Source organism: Carcharhinus amblyrhynchos, chromosome 12 (genome assembly GCF_965287045.1).
Source record: "Carcharhinus amblyrhynchos chromosome 12, sCarAmb.v2.hapA, whole genome shotgun sequence".
Classification (NCBI taxonomy): domain Eukaryota; kingdom Metazoa; phylum Chordata; class Chondrichthyes; order Carcharhiniformes; family Carcharhinidae; genus Carcharhinus; species Carcharhinus amblyrhynchos.
In genome coordinates this window covers 51,238,436-51,257,103 of record NC_137335.1, presented here as the reverse complement: position 1 = coordinate 51,257,103, position 18,668 = coordinate 51,238,436, and the positions used below count along the sequence as shown (strand labels likewise).

The following is an 18,668-nucleotide window of genomic DNA, read 5'->3' as shown; positions in this document are numbered from 1 at the left end:
ATTGTTACTGTAGTGATGCTGACTGTGTGACATTCTCTACGGTGCTGACAATATCTCAGCAATTTCAAAATATAATTGTTACACAACTGTTTTGCATGTAGATTGATGTCTTATGAATGACCATCTTTTATGTTAAAATATTGCTAAAAGCGTCTCCTGATTCACTTTTAAACTAATTTTCTTTTGGTTCTTCCTCTGCTTTCTTGCCCTGGTATCTCACCCAAATGATTATTCTTTATAATTTCCTAAACCAAGAGTTTCAAAACACATAGGGTGCAGTTCAGACTGCAAAGCCATTTTAACTGGTATCAGAGCATAGTGTGTAGTGAGAAGAATGCTTCCAGTAACAGAGAGGGAGAAGCAATATAAGTTTGATTTTACTATTGTCCCATGTATTAGAATACAGTGAAAAATATTGTTTGTGATACAGACAAAACCTACTATTCATAGAATACATGGGTTGGGGGAAGGAAAGGAGAGGGTGCAGAATGTAGTGTTGCAGTTACAGATGGGGTGTCGAGAAAGAGCAGCTTTAATATATGGTAGGTCCATTCAAATGTCAGAAGGTAACAGGGAAGAAGCCGTTCTTGAGTCAGTTGGCACATGTCTTTTTCCCAACGGATGAAGGTGGAAGAGAGTATGTCTAGGGTGCACGGGGTCCTTAATTATGCTGGCCGCTTTTCTGAGGTAGCGGGAAGTTAGACGGAGTCAGTGGATGGGAGGTTGGTTTGTGTGATGGACTGAGTTACATTCAAACCCTTTGTAGTTTCTTGTAGTCTTGGTCAGAACAGGAGTTACGGATAATGAAGCAGAGCAGTGGGCTCAGAGGGAAGAGCAAACAGGGATTATTACAGAGTAGCATGGCTAGAGAGGGGAGAGGATTGGAGAGGAAAGTGCCCTATCACAGCCATAAATGGGGAGAGAAATGGGGTCAGTTTCATCCTTGGGGGCAGTAAAGCAGAATTTCTGTTGACGAGTTTGAAAGTAAATAGAATGGAGATAATACCCTATCTGTATCTTAGGTTTGTAAGTAAGACAGATGGATCTTTTGAATATGAGAGAACCACTGGCCTTGACAGAGTGTTGGAAGGGATAATAGCATAATTTAAAGGCCTAATCTTGTTCTTGCTCAACATTTAACGCAGGCAAAATTTCTAGCACCAGGTCATTGGATAATTATCGGACAGCACAGGAATGCTCGCTCCGTATTTGTTCTCCCTTTACATGATGCAGGAATGTTCAGGCTGGTTGTAGCATCAAAACAATTGCCCCCAATTAAACTCAGCCAAGAAATGGAATTGAATCTGAGGCCTTCCAAGGTTATGTGATGTAGCACCTGGCCATTTGAGGTATTTATGCAGAAGGTGTCATTCAATTAATGTCCCCGCTATGATGTCAAGTTCCATCCTTCGTGTAAGGGAAATGCATGTTTGGTGAACAAGTCTTCTGGAGCATGCATCTGTGTGGGCATAGCCAAAGCAAATGTTTTGGATTTGAGGTACTTAGGTCTCAAAAGATACTTGATAAGTGTGATGTAAACGATTACTCATCAAGATTGACATTCCACTGCAGTACAGAGGGAGCATTGCACTGCCAGACGTGCTGACTTTGTGATGAGATATTTAAACTGATGTCCCATCTACTCGCTTAAGTAGATGTGAAAGATCCCATGACACTATTTGAAGAAGAGCAGTGGAGTTTTCTAGGATGCTCCGGCTAATCTTTTTCCTCAATCAACATCACAATTATCGTTTGTTTGTGAGAGTTTGCAAATTGGTTACTGCATTTCCTACATTATAACTATGACTAAACTCCAAAAAATAGGCTGTAAAGTGCTTAGAGATGTCTGGTGGTCATGGAAAGGGCTATGTAATTGCAAATCCTCCCCTTTTCTCTTAAAGATACAAGGACTATAGTGTTAAAGTTGTGGGGAGCATAGGTGGATTCATAAAGTTTTGAGAATAGGAATAAAAGTTTGTCTCTTCAATTGGTAGTTAGTAACATGCCTGAGGGCCATGCCCTGTCCTCTCTATCTTATGTTTCGCATGTAGCCTCCGTACGTCACACTTCAAATGTCGCACTTCAAAGTGATCTTGGTAGCCTGGCCTCTGCCCACAGCAGGAGCCTGAGATTTACAAGCCATTTCCTTTAATTGACTACAGCATTGATTGCTCATTTGAGGCATGTCTCTGACTAGGACACCTAAGCTTTGGCTTTATGCAAGTTAAGTTGAAACACTGCTGTATCTTGAGTTTAAATCTTTGTCAGGCTGCAGTCTTTGGTCTATCTGTCAGCATTGTCGCAGGAAATCAGTTCGTACATGAATGATTTTCGTATGAGCTTAGAAAGAACGTTTGCTGAGAAGACCAGATTGCTAAATATGACAAACTGAGGAAGGATGTGGGAGATTGTGTGAAGACCAAGTAGTCACTTATATAACAAATATAGTTCAGTACATTTTGGGAAAACTTAAGGAAATATACCGTTGGTTAAAAATGCTCAGTGGATGGAAGAACAGAAATGTGTTTAGAACAGAGATCTTTTTAAATGTAGGATTGGAATTGGGGGGGAGGGGGAGAGAGAAAAAGCATGAACGGGGAAATGAGAAGCTGAAAATACATAAGACCAATAATAAGGTTTCAAATATACACCCTTTGTCAGATTAGATGTCTGAATTAAAAATGCATGGTACAGCTTTTAGAGAAAGGACATGAAAAATGAATGTGGCATAAATAAATTCTCCAGTACAATGTATTTATTGATGTCCTTGTGTTAAGGAAAGACATTTGTAGAGAAGTATTAAATAGAAGCCCTAAGATATTTTGTAAATGTGCGGTTGGAATAAATCTGAGAATATCACTTTTGCGAGTGTTGGTTTCTTTGTTTTCATTACTTCTGTGAAATCGGACTTTGTATGGGTGAATTGGAAAATAATGTCCTTGTAAGAAGGAGGTAGGAAACATTGAGAGAAAAAAAAATTGAACTCCGGAGAAGTGCAGGGTAATGAATGGAAGAAAGTGGTAATGGTGATTGGGTGGAGGGGGTCATTGAGCAGAAATATTGAGAGGTTTCAACAGGAAAAGGTTCTCCAGAGAATTTAGTGCTGGTGAGTTCTGTGTAAAGATGATTCTGGAATGAGATACAAGTGTGTAAGGAGGAGGTTTGGTCATTATGCTGAAGAAAATGGTGAGAAAGTTTTAAAAATCATATATAGTTAGAATGATGGAGTGGGAATCTGGGAATGTTTGACACCATGTTAACTATCAGTTGGGAGCAGTCTTGCCTCTGAGTCAGGATGTTATGGATTCAACTTGATGCAGGAGGCTACAGGGATTGGGGGTGGGCAGGGTGGGGAAGTGGGTGGTGGTCATAGCGAAATCTGAACACAAGAATCAGGATTTTAACATTGAGGGATAGCTGGGGAATAGCAGTAATTGGTGAATGGGATTTGGAGAAAGCTGGGACTCAGCAGCTTTAGATGAGTTCATTTTTATGGAAGGTTGGTGACCAAACAGAGCACTGGAAGAATCAGGTCTGGAAGTAACAAAGGAATGGTTGAGAGTTTCAGAAGTTGATGAGTTGAGGGAAGGGCAGAAATAGTTTTAAAGTTTTTTTAAATGTTTATTTACTAGTTTCACAAGTAGGCTTACATTAACACTGCCGTGAAGTTATTGTGAAAATCCCTCAATCACCACACTCTGGCATCTGTTTGGGTACACTGAGGGAGAATTTAGCATGGCCACTGCACTTAACCAGCATATCTTTTGGGCTGTATCAGGAAACCAGAGTACCTGGGGGAAACTCACATAGACACGGGGAGCATGTGCAGAATATGCACAGACAGGGACCCAAGCTGGGAATCAAACTTAGTCCCTGGCACTGTGAGGCAACAGTGTTAACCACTGTGTCACATTCGTGGAGGTGGAAAGCAGGCAGTCATGGTGTTGGAGAGAGAATAGGATCGGAAGCTGAACTCAGGGTTACATAGGGTAAGCTTTCAAGCAGTTTGGTTCAGTCACAAACAGCGGCCAGAGTGAGGGATGGAGTAGTATGCTAAGGAATTGTAGCTATTGTTTTCTCCACAGTTAATTGGAGAAAATCTCTCCCCATCTAAAATTGAACATCAGACAAGTGGTGTGAATAAAGCAGGGGTTGAGAAGTATTTGAAAAATAAACCTAGCAATACCATTTTTAAAAAATTCCAGATTTTGGAATGATGGGTTTGGGGGGAAAAAATAATTGGATTGACTCTAAGAAAAGAAACACTAGAGTGTGAAATGAGTAACAGCTGTGGTTTAAAAATGGAAATACTGAACACAGGAGTTAGAAGGAAACATTGGAACTTAGTCAGAGTTTCAGGTTTTCAAGCAGCAACGTTTGAGCTGGGGGAACACAAAAAACAACAAGATAATATATAACAAACATATGAAAGGACAAATTCGAAGAGCCAAAGTAAGAAAAAGTAAAAGACCCAGGGCTGGAATTTTATTGCCCAGCCCACCATGGGAATTGGAGCGGGTAAGCGGCAGACAATGGCCTTCCAGGCATGATTTTACAGTTTTAGGATGAACAAGGCCATAAAATCTGGCCCCAGGAGTGAGGGGGGAAAAAAGAGAATACTGTGGAGATGGTTTGGAAGTCATAGGTGAAATATCCAATTCACACATTAAAGTGAAGCCCAAGCACTGGCCTCTGTATACCAAGAACGTAGTTGACCAAACACAGGTGGACTTTACTGCGTATCTACATGCAGCTGAAAATTGGCCCAGTACTACATTTAAATGCTTCACCTTTTTAAGTATAATGACATTTATTACATTCAACTGTTGTTGCTCCAGTTAACAAGAATCTCAGGCTGATAATCCACATCCTATGAAAATAAATTGGCAGGGAGTGACTGCTATCTATTGATGCATTTGGATAAAGGAGTAAGATTATTTAAGAATTCCTGGAGAATGAGTAAGAAATACTTCAATAGACCGCTGACTAAATCACAATGGAACATTTTGAATAGAGCAACAGTTTGTTCCCAATCAAGATCGAGTATGGCACTGTTGTGGCTTACTTAAGATCAGGAAAACAAAGTCAATGTAGGCTTACTGATGCCATGTGTATCTGAAGGGAGTTATGTTCTATGAGCCTTCTGGCAAAAGCCAGCAGCAATGTGCAACTTGAGCCAACTTCTAGCCTGCACTTACCAACCTGATGAAAAGGTGCACTTGTGCTGTGTCAAAGCTTCTGCTGGTCGGTCCAGCCCTGATTTCGGGTATTTGACCAGAAGGAAAATATCCTTTGGCATTCAGGAGCTGATTATTACATCACCCATAAAACTGGTGCTTATAACCATTCTTCCATCAGTGCAGGTAAAATCCTGGCTGAGAGGAAATGATTTGTAAGCTCATTAACTGGCTTTGTCATAATGCTGATTAGCTTCATTTTGCACTTTTAAGGTAAATATGGTCCAATAATGGATTTTGCAAGCCTAATTGTAGATCTTGACAAAAGTAGTTTCCAATGTCATGAAGTGCAGTGGATTTGACATGCCCAATGAAATGAACTCGCCAGGTTTCCAATGACTCACTTATCCTGAGCTAGTTTTATTTTGTCTAGTTCTTTGTATGAGACAACTTGACGATAAAACCAATATTTTAACAATGTTATGTCCAGCTATCCAGCTTTCACTGGGCAAGAAGTCCGGGAGAAATAGAGTTGTTGGCTTTTCAAGACGGTGTCGTCTTTTTTGGTTGGTCAGCAAGAGCGGGAAGGCAGATTAAAGAGCATTGATGCTAATTCTTCTTCCAGAGATCTGAGGAGGTGGCAACAGGAAATGGGTGGGAAGTACTGGCAGCTGAAAGAGGAACATTGTCCGCAAGGAAGCAGGGCTGGTTTTTGGACCAGTGAGGGAGAGCTAAATAAATCAGTGAGGGGATGGTGTAGGACAGGAAGTTGTATTACCATTAATAATTATAATTAGTTACAATGCCATGCTGATCTATCTTGAATTTGGGGATATCTTAAAAAGGAAAGAGGAGTAAACAGTAATAGAAGTGCTCAGATAACTCAATTCTTCTCGTAATTTTCATCATAACAGTCCACCAATCTCTCACTGGAGTAGCAGGGCTGGATTTTGGACTTTAAGCTATATGACATGTGCTGTTGCCGACTAGAAAAGATTTGCTAAAGATTAAGTGAGCAAAGTGTTCCATTCCCAATTCCTCTTCCTAAAAAAGCAAATAAGCAGCAAGGAAGCATAAATAATTTGTAATTAGGGATTGTCCTTCACCTTTTTGAGATACCCTCCCTTACCCAACCTGGCGCAAAGGAAATATGCTGTGCATTATAGTCAGACTACAATTTACTAACCCCAGTTAAAGGCTAAAATGCAAAGTAGTATAAGGTGAAGACTTGAAACAAAAATGTCCCAGTGCTGTAATAAATAACAGACCAAATAGCATCTGTTGAGGAAATAGCAAAGTTAACATTTTGGGTTCGGAATCTGTTTTCACAAGGCTATTATTTAATTGTGGGTTAAAAACCCCCAGATTACAACAAACAAATTAGTTCCAAACAAATTAATTAAGTTCTACAATCAACAAATTTTAGTTCACCATTACAAATTGCATACCAGAATAAGAGGATGAGCATGGGACTAATGAGGATGGAGAATTTAAGCAACTCTCTCTGTATTTCTTTGCAGCTGCTTTGATTTGATTTATTATTGTTGCATGTATTAACATAAAGTGAAAAGTATTGTTTCTTGCACGCTATACAGATAAAACATACCATTTATGGAGAAGGAAGTGAGAGAATGCAGAATGTTAGTCATGGCTAGAGTGTAGAGAAAGAGCCACTAAATGCAAAGCAAGTCCATTCAAAAGTCTGACAGCAGCAGGGAAGAAGCTGTTCTTGAGGTGATTGGTATGTGACCTCAGACTTCTGTATCTTTTTCGTGACAGAAGAAGGTAGAAGAGAGAATGTCTGGGGTGTATTGGATTCTTAAGAATGCTGGCTGCTTTGCTGAGGCAGCGGCAAATATAGACAGTAGATGAGAGGCTGGTTTGCGTGATGGATTGGGCTACATTCACGACCTTTTGTAGTTCCTTTCGGTGTTGGCCAGAGTAGAAGCCATACCAAGCTGCATTACAACCAGAAAGAATGCTTTCTGTGGTGCATCTGTAAAAGTTGGTGAGAGTCATAGCTAACATGCCAAATTTCTTCAATCTTCTGAGAAAGTAGAAGCACTTGCCTCTTTCTACTTTGTCCTCATTGATGTAGACAGGGGCGTGTTCCCCTTCCTGAAGTTGTTCTTTGTGTCCTTCTCACAATTTACATCCCATGTATTTTTGTACTGTCAGGAAACCTAGATATAATAGTCTTGGTCTCCCATCTAAGTTAGTAATATATAGATTGGGCCTCAGTGACTGACGATCACTAACATTTGTCACACTCCAACTCCAACAGTTATAGCCTAACAACTTAAAAATGGCCTGTTTATCCATGCTCTTTGCTTCCAGTTTGTTAACCAGTGCTTTATCGAAGCTAATAAATCAACACCAATTTCAGGAGCTCTTTCCTGTGCTCTAACCTTTTGTATGGTATGTTTATGAATGTCTTTTGAAAATCCAAATACATTGCACCTACAAGTTTCCTGTTATCTGCTTTGCTAGTTGTATGCTGAAAAATCTTTTTAACAAATTTGTTTAATGTGATTTCCCTTCAATAAAACCATGTTGACTTGGGAAATCATTGCATGATTAGACAAAGTGCATATTTAAGATGCCCTTAACAGGTTACAATATTTCCCCAATAACTGATGTCAGACTAACTGGCTTGTAATTCTTGGTTTTCTCTCTCCCTCCCTCTTTTCTTGAATAGCTGTGTTACAATTGCTAACTTCCAATTCGCTAGGATCATTCTAAAATTTAGGGAATTTTAGAAAATCTTAACCAGTGTATCCACTATTTCTGCAGCTATCTCTTTTAGAACCCTAGAGTGTATAAGGCCCTAGAAGGTTGTCGGAGTTTGTGTTTTAAGTTTCTCTCAAATGTTTTTCCTGCTCTGATGTTTGCTGCTTTATATTCCTTGCTCTTCTTACACCATTGCTCATCCTCTAATTTTGGGATGTAATTTGTAATGGTGAGCTCTAATTTATTGAGTGTAAAACTTAACTAATTTCTTTGGAACTAACTTATGCCTTGGTGAGACCAAATCTGGAATTGTTTTGGTCACCATATTTAAGGAAGGGTACACTTGCATAGAAGTTTTTACTGAATTGTTCCAGTGATGAAAAACTTGAGTTATGAGGATAGATTGGAGAAGCTGGGACTGCTTTCCTTGGAGAGAAGGCAGATAAAGGGAGTTTGGATACAGATGATCAAAATCACGAGGGCAGTGTCGAAGGGGAGAAACTGTTCCCACTCAGATCAAACATGAGAAGGCGTAGATTTCAAGTAATTTGCAAAAGAAGCAAATGTGATGTGAGCAAAATATTTTTCACACCGTGAATAGTTTGGGTCTGGAATGCACTACCTGGAAGTGTAGCGGAGGCAGGTTCAATTGAGGCATCCAGGAGGGCTTTGCATGATTGTTTCAATTCAAATAATGTGCAAGGATATGGGAAAAAGGCAGGAGAATGACACCTAAGTTGTAATGCTCATTTGGAGAACTGGCGCAGACATGAAATCCTCCTTCTGTGCTGTAACAATTCTGTGGTTCTGTGAAGAAATTGTGTGGAGTATTCCTGCACCTATTTCCTATGTTCTTAATATCTTTAAGAATTCCCCTCCAAAGAAAGCAACTGAATAATAAACTGCACCTAGTTAATCGGACCTCGAGGCTTTCCCACTAGAGTAAGCAGGCACAGTGACTCAATAACTAGATCTTTTACATGTTAAAATTATTCAGCTGTTTTCAGCATAATTTTTAAAACAATATTTTGTCCTGTAAAGGAAAATCCAACATGTCAGTTGATTCAGGCACCCAAACTTTTCAGTAGTCATGAAGCTCAGTGGATTTCCCTTTGGGGAGAAAAAAACAGGGTGAATACTGCAAATTGTTCAGAATAATCCTTATGGAAATTAAGTGAGTATGATTATTTGAAAGCCTCTTGTTCAACCTATTTGCTATCAAGTGACCACCTTGTCTTAGAGTCATTGAGCCATAGAAATTTACAGCATGGAAACAGGCCCTTCAGCAAAACTTGTCTGCCTTTTTTTAACCACTAAGCTAGTCCCAATTGCCTGCATTTTGGCCCATATCCCTCCAAACTCACTTTACCCACGTAACTGTCTAAATGCTTTTTAAAAGACAAAATTGTACCTGCCTCTACTACTACCTCTGGCAGCTCATTCCAGGCACTCACCACCCACTGTATGAAATATTTGCCCCTCTGGACACTTCTGTATCTCTCCCCTCTTGCCTTTAAACCTTTTTAGTTTTTTGTTTGTTTATTAGTGTAGCAAGTAGACTTAAGTTAATACTGCAATGAAGTTGCTGTGAAAATTGCCATACTCTGGCACCTGTTTGGGTAAACACAGTAAAAAGTCTGACAACACCAGGTTTTAGTCCAACTGATGTATTTGATAATAGACTCACAAGCTTTGAGTCTATTATCAAATAAATCGGTTGGACTAAAACCTGGTGTTGTCAGACTTTTTACTGTGTTTACGCCAGTCCAACGCCGGCATACCCACATCATGACCTGTTTGGGTACACAGAAGGAAAATTTAGCATGGCCAATGCACCTAACCAGCATGTGGGAAGAAATTGAAGCACCCCCATGCAGACATGGGGAGAACATGCAGATTCTGCACAGACAGTGACTCAAGCCAGGAATCGAACCTGGGTCCCTGGTGCTGTGAGACAGCAGTGCTAACCACTCTGCTACTGTGTCACCCTATATTCCTTTCTCTTAAACTGGAAACTATCACTAGATTGGCCCTGGAATATAACTGAGCCCCAGTAGGATTGATTTGTCACATAAAAAGCAGCTCTTAATGACCTCTGATTTCCTGTAGAAAGGTGGGGTTTTTTTTATAAAAAATAAACTTGCCAGGAAACTTTCTCCCCAGGGAGAAAAAAAAAGCAGAATTTTATCTAAATAAGATTGGATTTGTGCTGGTCTTTCAGCTTTTTGTTTCTTTCTCTACATTCTCTGGTAACACTAGCTCACGTTCTGTCCCTTCCTGTATCAGGAAAAGCAGGTCATTTTTACAAAGAAAAAGCTTTGTTTCGAGTGGACTGATGTTGGATCTTGGCCGAGCAGGAGCAGAAACAGATGCAGAAAAACAGCTAAATACAGAACACAGCCCCGACAGTGCCACCACTTGGTGACGAGTGGAGACAAGCTGCAGGGACATAACAGTGGGGAGGTTTGGCAACAGTCCATTCAGGGATACATAATGAGAAAAAGTTGCCACAAAAATTGACAACAGGAAGTTGAGTCATGTAGATGTAGATATCTTTTTTAAAATACGTTTTGTCTTTTCTAACAGATATTTTTGCCTTTTTTTATATTCAGAAGGTTTACTTCGCTGGTTGGGTTGTGTTTATCTTTGATTTGGTGGCATTATATCTGACCGCCAGGAGGTGGTAACACTGACTTCTAATATTGAAGTGGTTCTAAGTGCCGATATTCTTGCATTGCTCATTCCAGTAGGGAGAACGAAATAGATAATTAGGTGACATGGTGGTGTAATTAAAGGTGCCAAGCGATGACGGTCCCTTCATTATAACAGCAGAGTGACTGCAATAGCCCAGCCTCCTTTATACGATCTTATAATGAGACGAGCGTCTTAAAATATTGGTAAATTGTGGAATTGAAGCTCAGCAAAATATAGACCAGTCTGAAAAGTCTATAAATCGATTTAAGGGAATCATAGGAACTTGGGCGCATTGTTAAAGAGCTGTTTGACTTGGTCATCTTCAGTCACCCAATTTATCCAGAACATGGAGAGGCCTAGCATTGAAACTCCACCTACGCAACAACCCCGTCAAGGACAACCATCCCACATTACTGTGATTTGCAGATCTGGAGCCACTGACTTGTTTGCGCACAATGTTATCCAAACATGTAAACCTAGGTTAAAAGGCCTGACAGATAATGACCAATTTTGAGATGCTATGGCCTTTAAAACATACTTAAACATTGATTGGGTTAAGCTGTGTTTTAAGCTGGGCTGCTTTACAAGTATTTGTTTCTCAGAACAGCCCCATGTTGAGTTGTGAAGGGGGTGTCCAGCAACAGGAGAGAATGTAGTGGAAGTGATGGTGGGATTTTTCTGGTTGCGCATGCCCGAAGACTGAAAATTCCTACCTGAGGTCAACAGGCCTTTAAATGGCCCAACAATTTTTCTGTCCCATCTGCTACGATTCCCATGGTAGGTGGGATGGCAAAATTCCATCCATTATGTTTAAGTTTAGTAAGATGGCCCACTGGTTGGAGGGGTCGCAGTGCACATTCTTCATTTTTGTTATTAGATAAATGTAAGTTATAGCAATTATATTACTCTATTTCATCTTCCTGTAGAATAAAGCTATTTACTGCTCAAAATCTTCTTCAGTTCAATTAGTGTTAACCCACTCTCTCTTTTGCAGAGATTAAGGGTGCAATTTCTTTCAGAAAAATTCAAAACTCTTTCTTTTTTTGCCGTTGTTTTCAGTGAGGTAAGTATTGCGAATTTACGGCACTCTATGCAAAATAGCAACTGTAATGCAAATCTTGCCAGTAGGGGGAGGGTGGAGCCTCAGCTCACCTGAGAATCTGGCTGCTGAGTTCCAGGGGCGCCATTGTGCAGGAGCCCTGATCTCCCAATAGACTACGTACACAGTGTACAGGGTTGGGAACCTTGTTTTCAATAAAATAACATCTCATTAAAGGGTTTTCCCATGGTATGATCTCCCCCATGTCAGGAATTCCCCCTTGTCATGATAATGTCACATCAGTGAGATTTACCACAGGTTTATCAATATGAACCAAGTGGAGGAACCCACTGGGTATGCCACTCCACATCTTTTCTACATAAGAGTGCTGCATAATATGGCAAGGAAAGCCAACAGCACGCTGGTTCTCTCGCCTCAGCACAAAATGAAAAATTCCACCCCTTGTAGCTTTCATTACTCTGACCTTAGTGTGATTATTTTGGAATCACTGCTGTTTTTCACCCTAGTTCATCTCTGCTGTAGCGTCTAGTTTGTGTCTTACCCCTGCAGGTCACTGTTCGCCAGAACTGGAACTTCAAATTTAGGCTGGATGTACTTGCAGTAAATTGAAATGCAAATTCTGGCTTTTCTTTGCTGTGCACATAATGAAATCTTTTCACTAACATGGTATCTGATGTTCAATTGTCCTTGCAGCAGTGCAACTTGAAAACTCGTATTTAAAAAAGAAAGTCAAATATCATTGAATGTGACCGTGTCAGGATAACCCAGCGAGAGAATTGCACCCAGAACGATATAATAAAGTTGCACAAGTTCTCCAGGTCACGCAGAATATTAATCCACTTCTCGGCCAAATCCTTATCAAGATTTGGCACAACCTGGATATGGTTATAAAGTGCATGAAAGTGCAGAAGAATGTTACAAGAGTATCACAAAATTGCATTTATATTTTCTTTGAAATTCTGCTCAACAGTTAAATAAAATGAGATAACAGAAATTTTTGTGAAATACTGTGTAAGATTTTGTGAGTTATACACTTCTGAAGGAAGTTCTAGAGCTGCCAGCACTCACATAACATTGCGTGAAGAATTAATCCCTTAATAATCATGCATTGGAAATCATTTGGTTTCTTGGGAATCATTCGGTTTCTAGGAAATCATTCTGTGCCTTGGAGAGTAAAGGAAACCATGAATGTAATCTACTATTAATTCAGAATCCCTTCATTTAATGATCCATTTTTTTCAACCAGTTTTTCCCTCCTATGTTGTTGCATGTTTAATTTAAGTTATAGTATTCATCTTCCTTGAGAAAAGGACTTTTCATTATCAGGAGTAAAATGTATGTTGTGAAATTTTATCGGTACTTAGAACTGTAGGAATCTGAGAATGTACATATTAGTCAATTAACTCTGCCTTGTTTCTTCCAACAGACCCATTATTTTGGACTTTGGTTCCTCAGCAAAACGCAGCAGGGACGATGGGTAGAACTAGAAAAAGCTCTGAAAAAACAACTGGACAAATTTGCCAATGAGCCACTCCTTTTCTTTGGAGTGATGTTTTATGTACCCTGCGTCTCAAAACTACAGCAAGAGGTCACAAGGTACAGAAAGCCAACTAGTATTTATCTTTTTAGTAAATTGTCATGGAAATAGTCTTCAGAAGGAGAGCTCTGTTCTCTGGGCACGCATATACAATTGTTGTGGTGAAAGGAAAACAGTAAATGCTGGAAGTCTGAAATGTAAACTTGCAAAGGCTGGCAACCAATGAAAACAAATGATTGCCATTTTGGATCGGTTCGCATAAGCCGCCTCCCACCTTACTTCACCTAGCCTTTTGAATCATTACTTCAAATTCCTTTTTCTCAAGTGTATCATTTAGCTTCCTTTTAATACTTTGATATTCGTCCCACCTACTCCGTGAGTAGCAAGTTCTACACTTCAACCACCTGCAGAGTAAAGAAGTTTCTTCTAAATTTCTTTTACTTATTCATAACTATCTTATATTTAGGGTTCCTAATGTTGGATTGGCCCATGAGTGGAACATTTTCTCCATGTTTACCCCACCCCTGTCATGTCCTGCCATAATTTAAAAGACATCCATTAGGTTGCCCCTTCACCTTTCATTTTCTAAAGAAATGATCCCCAACGAGTTCTGACTTTCCTGATAGCTTGTAACTCCTCTGTCTGGGACCTTCTGCATTGCTTCTAAAAATGAGCTTGTAGGCTAGTCTTAAGTGTTTCATGAGCTTTAAGATTGCAGTGAATGGCATGACAAACTAAATCACTTGCCAGCTGAACTGTTCATTATAAATAAATGCAATCCCATCACTGCTTATATTTTAATTACCAACCCTGACTGCCTTTAAAGTCAGTACCTAAGGCACTTGTCATAGAGATTTCATTTACCGTCTTCAGCAGGCAGAGTAATGAGAGGAAACTCACTTAAAAGGCCAAAATAATGAACAAGAGATTTGATTTTGAACTAGCCTTGGGTAATTCTTCAGATACAGAGTACTGCTCTGTGTCACAGATCACAAGTGCTGATTTGAGTGGAATGTTTAACATTTTGATGGGATAGTTTGTCTGCAGACTCCTTAATAGGCCAGCAAGGAGATTAGGACTGATTTTGAATTAATTTCAAGTAATGGACTTTGAAGTTTGAGACATTGTCCATCCATGTTATTGTTTATAGGCCATTTTATAGCTATTGTGTTATAGTGGCTGGAATTTTTACAAGAGTTGAACAGGGCTGCTGACCAATTTAGCTCAGCAGCTGTCTCTCAAAGCTGAAAGCTGGCAACTCTCCAACCTCAGCAATGCTATGACGGAGATAGCCGCAGCTGAGGCTGCAAGGAGAAGGAAAAGGTGCCTCCATTATAGTCCACTCTGAAAGGTCCAGGAGATTTTGTTTTAAAGTTCCATTGGTCGGCCAGCAGTTGGAGGAGTGATGCATTCAGTAGGGGTATCAGAGCTGTGAAGGTGGTCAATGCTGCCTGACAGTGTTCCCACACAGCAAGGATCCCTATTGATGCTGGTAAAATGCTGATGGGGTTTAAAGTGCAGCAAATTGTTCACTTAATTGAATTAATTGGCCATCCACCACCAGTTAGCAGACAACTGTGCTGCTGCCACGCCCACTTAGAATATCTCATGGCAATGGGAATATGTTGGGCAATTCCTCCCTTGCACGACCGTTTTTCAGGCTCTCTTGCCACCCAGCTTGTCTTCAGAGAACTAGTAAAATTCTGGCATAATCTCTTAACTTTAAAAGAACTACCAGACTGAGATAAATGAAGTTAGTTTTTTTGATGATGAGTTCATGCAGTTTTTCTTCCAGTATTCTCTGTGCAGAACTGGAGTTTAACCATGCATTGATCATGTTCTGAGACTATCATTATGGATCATATTCCCCTCATGAAATTTATCAGCATGAGTACTGTTATTCTGGGAGTAATCCCAATTTCTCTCTGGTGTGCTATAGTGGCATCTCCTTCACTCGAGGCATTTGGATATTTGCAGGCTGAGGATACAGACTCCTCAGGAAGGTCACTGTTCCTTTTTGGTGCCCCCACCTGATTTGAAATAGATGTTTCATCATTTCCTCTACCTGGCATCTTGCAGCAAGTGTAGTTGCTATGGCCCTAATCATCTTTATGGGTCCATTCGAGGTAACTGCCCTAGAAACCATTCTGATTGCAGCAGGAAAATAGAAACACGCGTGAGAAAGACTTGTAGTCAAATAGTCCCTTTATCATATTTAAATGCATCAAAACACTTCACGTATAAATGAATTGACATGCAGTGACTACTATATATCGTTTAAAAAAAAAGGCAGCATCTCATTAAATCGTCATTTATCTCGCAACTGTTTTATCAGTTTTTGGTGATATAAGTTGAAGGCATTGTTGGAGGGATACAGGGAGAGCTCTATGCACTTCTGCCCATAGTCCCATAAGAGCTTTTGATATCCAACTTCCTCATTTACCTGTCCCAGTGAATCAGTGGATCGTCTGAAAGTCTCACCTGGAACACTATATAATTTCTAATTGTTCCAGCAGACTATCTGGGATGTTTGAACCAAAATGGAGAACCTACCTCGATTTCATCCTCTGGATACAACTAGGTCAATTGCGCTGGCTTGGTTTGTAATTAAATGCTGAAGTTGGGCTTGAACTTATCATCTGCCAACTAAGAATGTAGGAGTGTGACTACAGAGCCAAGTTAATGTCTGTGGTAACTGCTGTAATTGGCAGATAAGGCCCTTCAAGTTTTGATGGTTAAACGAGCACTTTCCAGGATAGACGTCGTTGTGCTTTTGGATTTCTGCTCATGGACTGTGGATGAGCTGGAAAGTTGCCCCCTGTTCTGGAGACATTTATTTTTCACTCCTCCAATTCCCTTAATCTTGGGACAGGCTATAAGATCCGAGCAAATGGAGTGAAAATGATTCTGATAAACTTGTGTTGCCTTGCAACCTCATTCACGTGCAGAAGAAGATATTTGACTCACTTGCCAGGTTGATTCATCCATAAACAATCAAACAGTTTCCACTGGATGTTTGTGCGAGCCTGAAATCCTAACAGGTCTTCCAATCTGTTCATGAGAGAGATTCTGGAAATAAAACAATTAATGTATGAGGAGAGATTAAAAGATTTGGGCTTATACTCGCTGTAGTTTAGAAGCTTGAGAGAGGATTTGATTGAGGTGTATTTAAGTTTACAAGGGATTGATAATGTAAACCAATTGTTTCATCTTGTGGGGCAATCTTGAACACCAGGTCACAGGTATAGGTAGGGAGGCAGTAGATTTAAGACCGAGATGAGTAGGAACCACTTCTCGCAGTGGGTGACGAATTTGTGGAACTAGCTGCCTCATAGTGCGGTGGAATGTGAATCATTGAATGGTTTCAAGGATGAGAGAACAAAAAAAAGAGATAAGGGGATGTGGGGAACGGATGGGAAGGTGGATTTGAGACCAGGGAGAGATCAGCTGTGATCTGATTGAATGACAGAGCAGGCTCAATGGGCTGAATTTGCCTACTTCTGTTTCTAATTCCTATATTCCTAAATTGGGGACCTAATTCTATTCAATAGTCACAACAACTTTCATTTGTATGGCAGCGTTAGTGTAGGAAAGTATCCTAAGTGGTTTTACTTTCAGGTATGACTAGGTTCCTGCTAGATGGACTGTTTTCTCCGTTTCCCCACACGGAAGAAGAAATTGTAATAATTTCCTTTTTGCCACTCCAAATCCAAGCCAGGAATCTACTTGTATAATGAGAATGCCAGAGAAGAATTTGCATAATGTGTGACTCAAGCCATCAAACCATGTCATGCCATCAAAGCTGACATAAAAGCAAAATACTGCAGATGCTATCAAACCTGACAATTATTTTAAGCTGATTAGGATTTTCAAATGAAATAGGTGTCTGAAACAAAGAGTCATAAAACTGTCAGGTCTCTGGCAGAATGCTTTGTGGTTTTAGTAAAGTCATACTGCTTGTTTTGCAACTTGTTTCTGGATTGTCCTCACTTTCCACATAGTTATGCCTCCCCAGTGTTTCAGTGCCCAGGACCTTGTCCAGCTATGGATAGGGGATTTTACAACACTGCAAACAAATATATTTAAATGCTTCCATTCCAAAGTGTAAGCCAATGACTTTCTTGGAATGACTGAAAACTCAGCAGGGTGTATATCTTCCCGACTAGTACCAATCTAGTTAAATATATTTTGCAAATATATTTCCGAATATTGTTTTCTCAGAGAACCTCCCATATGTAGTAGTTATAGCGGTCAGCACATTCCAAAATATATTTTCAGATGTTTGATAGAAGGACATAGAAACAGTAAATTCAAAACGTTTATAAATGGTTTTCATCAGAACAATGGAATTTGTTCTAAAAAAAAGTTTGAGAGTACATTGCATTGTACAGCTGAATTGAATGTTCATTGTTCAGTAACTCAAAGATTTTCGTGAAAAGAAGATTTTTAAATTCCAACCTTATCAGAACATGGTCTGCCATGTCTTTCACTGAAAGACCCACAGTGTTCCTTTTAGGTCTCTGGTGTCAAAAGGTTAACATTTTTAGCTTAAGAAAACAGATTTATTCCAAAGTTAGTGTAGAGACAGCTACCAGCACATTGTGTTGGTTTGTGAATCAGTTCACTGAACTGCTAATGATTGTAATGTTGTATTCATTTATTAGTTGTCATATGCCTATGTTTTGCTGAATCATTGCAACTTGGGCAATTTGTGTTAGGTATTCCCTCAGATTTTTTGGGAGGAAGGGGCAGTATATTGAAGTTTTTCTGATATTGCTTGCAGTAAATAATACTGAGTGAATGATAATGTTTTGAGTGTCTGATGTGAAACACTGTTTCCCTCCATCAAAAGCAAAGCGAATAAAGAAATAATGTTGCTAGTTGGGTAGAAAAATGGAAGTGTTGCAAAGTGGCCATTTTGGCAAAGTTCTGAGCAGTATTTCTGTTCAAGTTATTAGAACTGTAACTTCTTCAAATTCAAAATCACAGAAAGCTGAAGCATTGTGCCCAGGTTGAGACCTTTAATTTTGAAATCTGGCAGCTTTGCTGTGCAACAAAGATGTCTTTTTCTTGTCGTGTCCCTTCATCTTGAGGAAGATGATCAAAGGGAAGAACTGAGGTTGCTCAAAATGGACTGAAACCATCAACATTAGTAGGCAATTACCAAGAGGTACAGATCATCTGGGACACCCACGTGCTCTTTATTCAAATTTAGTCACCAGGACCTGTAAATACACTGCTTTCCATATGGGAGGCCCAATAGAACTGTGCTGCTGATAGGAAATGGGAAAAGGTCACACCCTTACAGTGGTTACTGTCCAGAGGATGAGGCACAGTGTAGGGAGAGCAGATGGAGCTTTGCATTAACCCATGTCTGCCTGCATTCTGCTGATACTGGTGATTTAAGATGAAAATATTCCAATCCTCAGCATTGACTTGTGTCAGTTGAAGAAAAGCAAATTTCGCATTA

At 39.8% G+C, this 18,668-nt stretch overlaps 1 protein-coding gene across 4 annotated transcripts in view; it reads left to right on the top strand.

The window, feature by feature from the left end:
* Positions 1–18,668, top strand: part of LOC145350972 (tyrosine-protein phosphatase non-receptor type 14-like) — a 217,069-nt gene that overhangs the window by 96,657 nt on the left and 101,744 nt on the right. For all 4 annotated transcript variants that reach the window (XM_080200521.1, XM_080200523.1, XM_080200520.1 and 1 more), the window contains one exon: positions 13,088–13,257. In XM_080200521.1, coding sequence (XP_080056647.1) covers positions 13,088–13,257 — 170 coding nt within the window. The remainder of the gene's footprint in view (positions 1–13,087; positions 13,258–18,668) is intronic.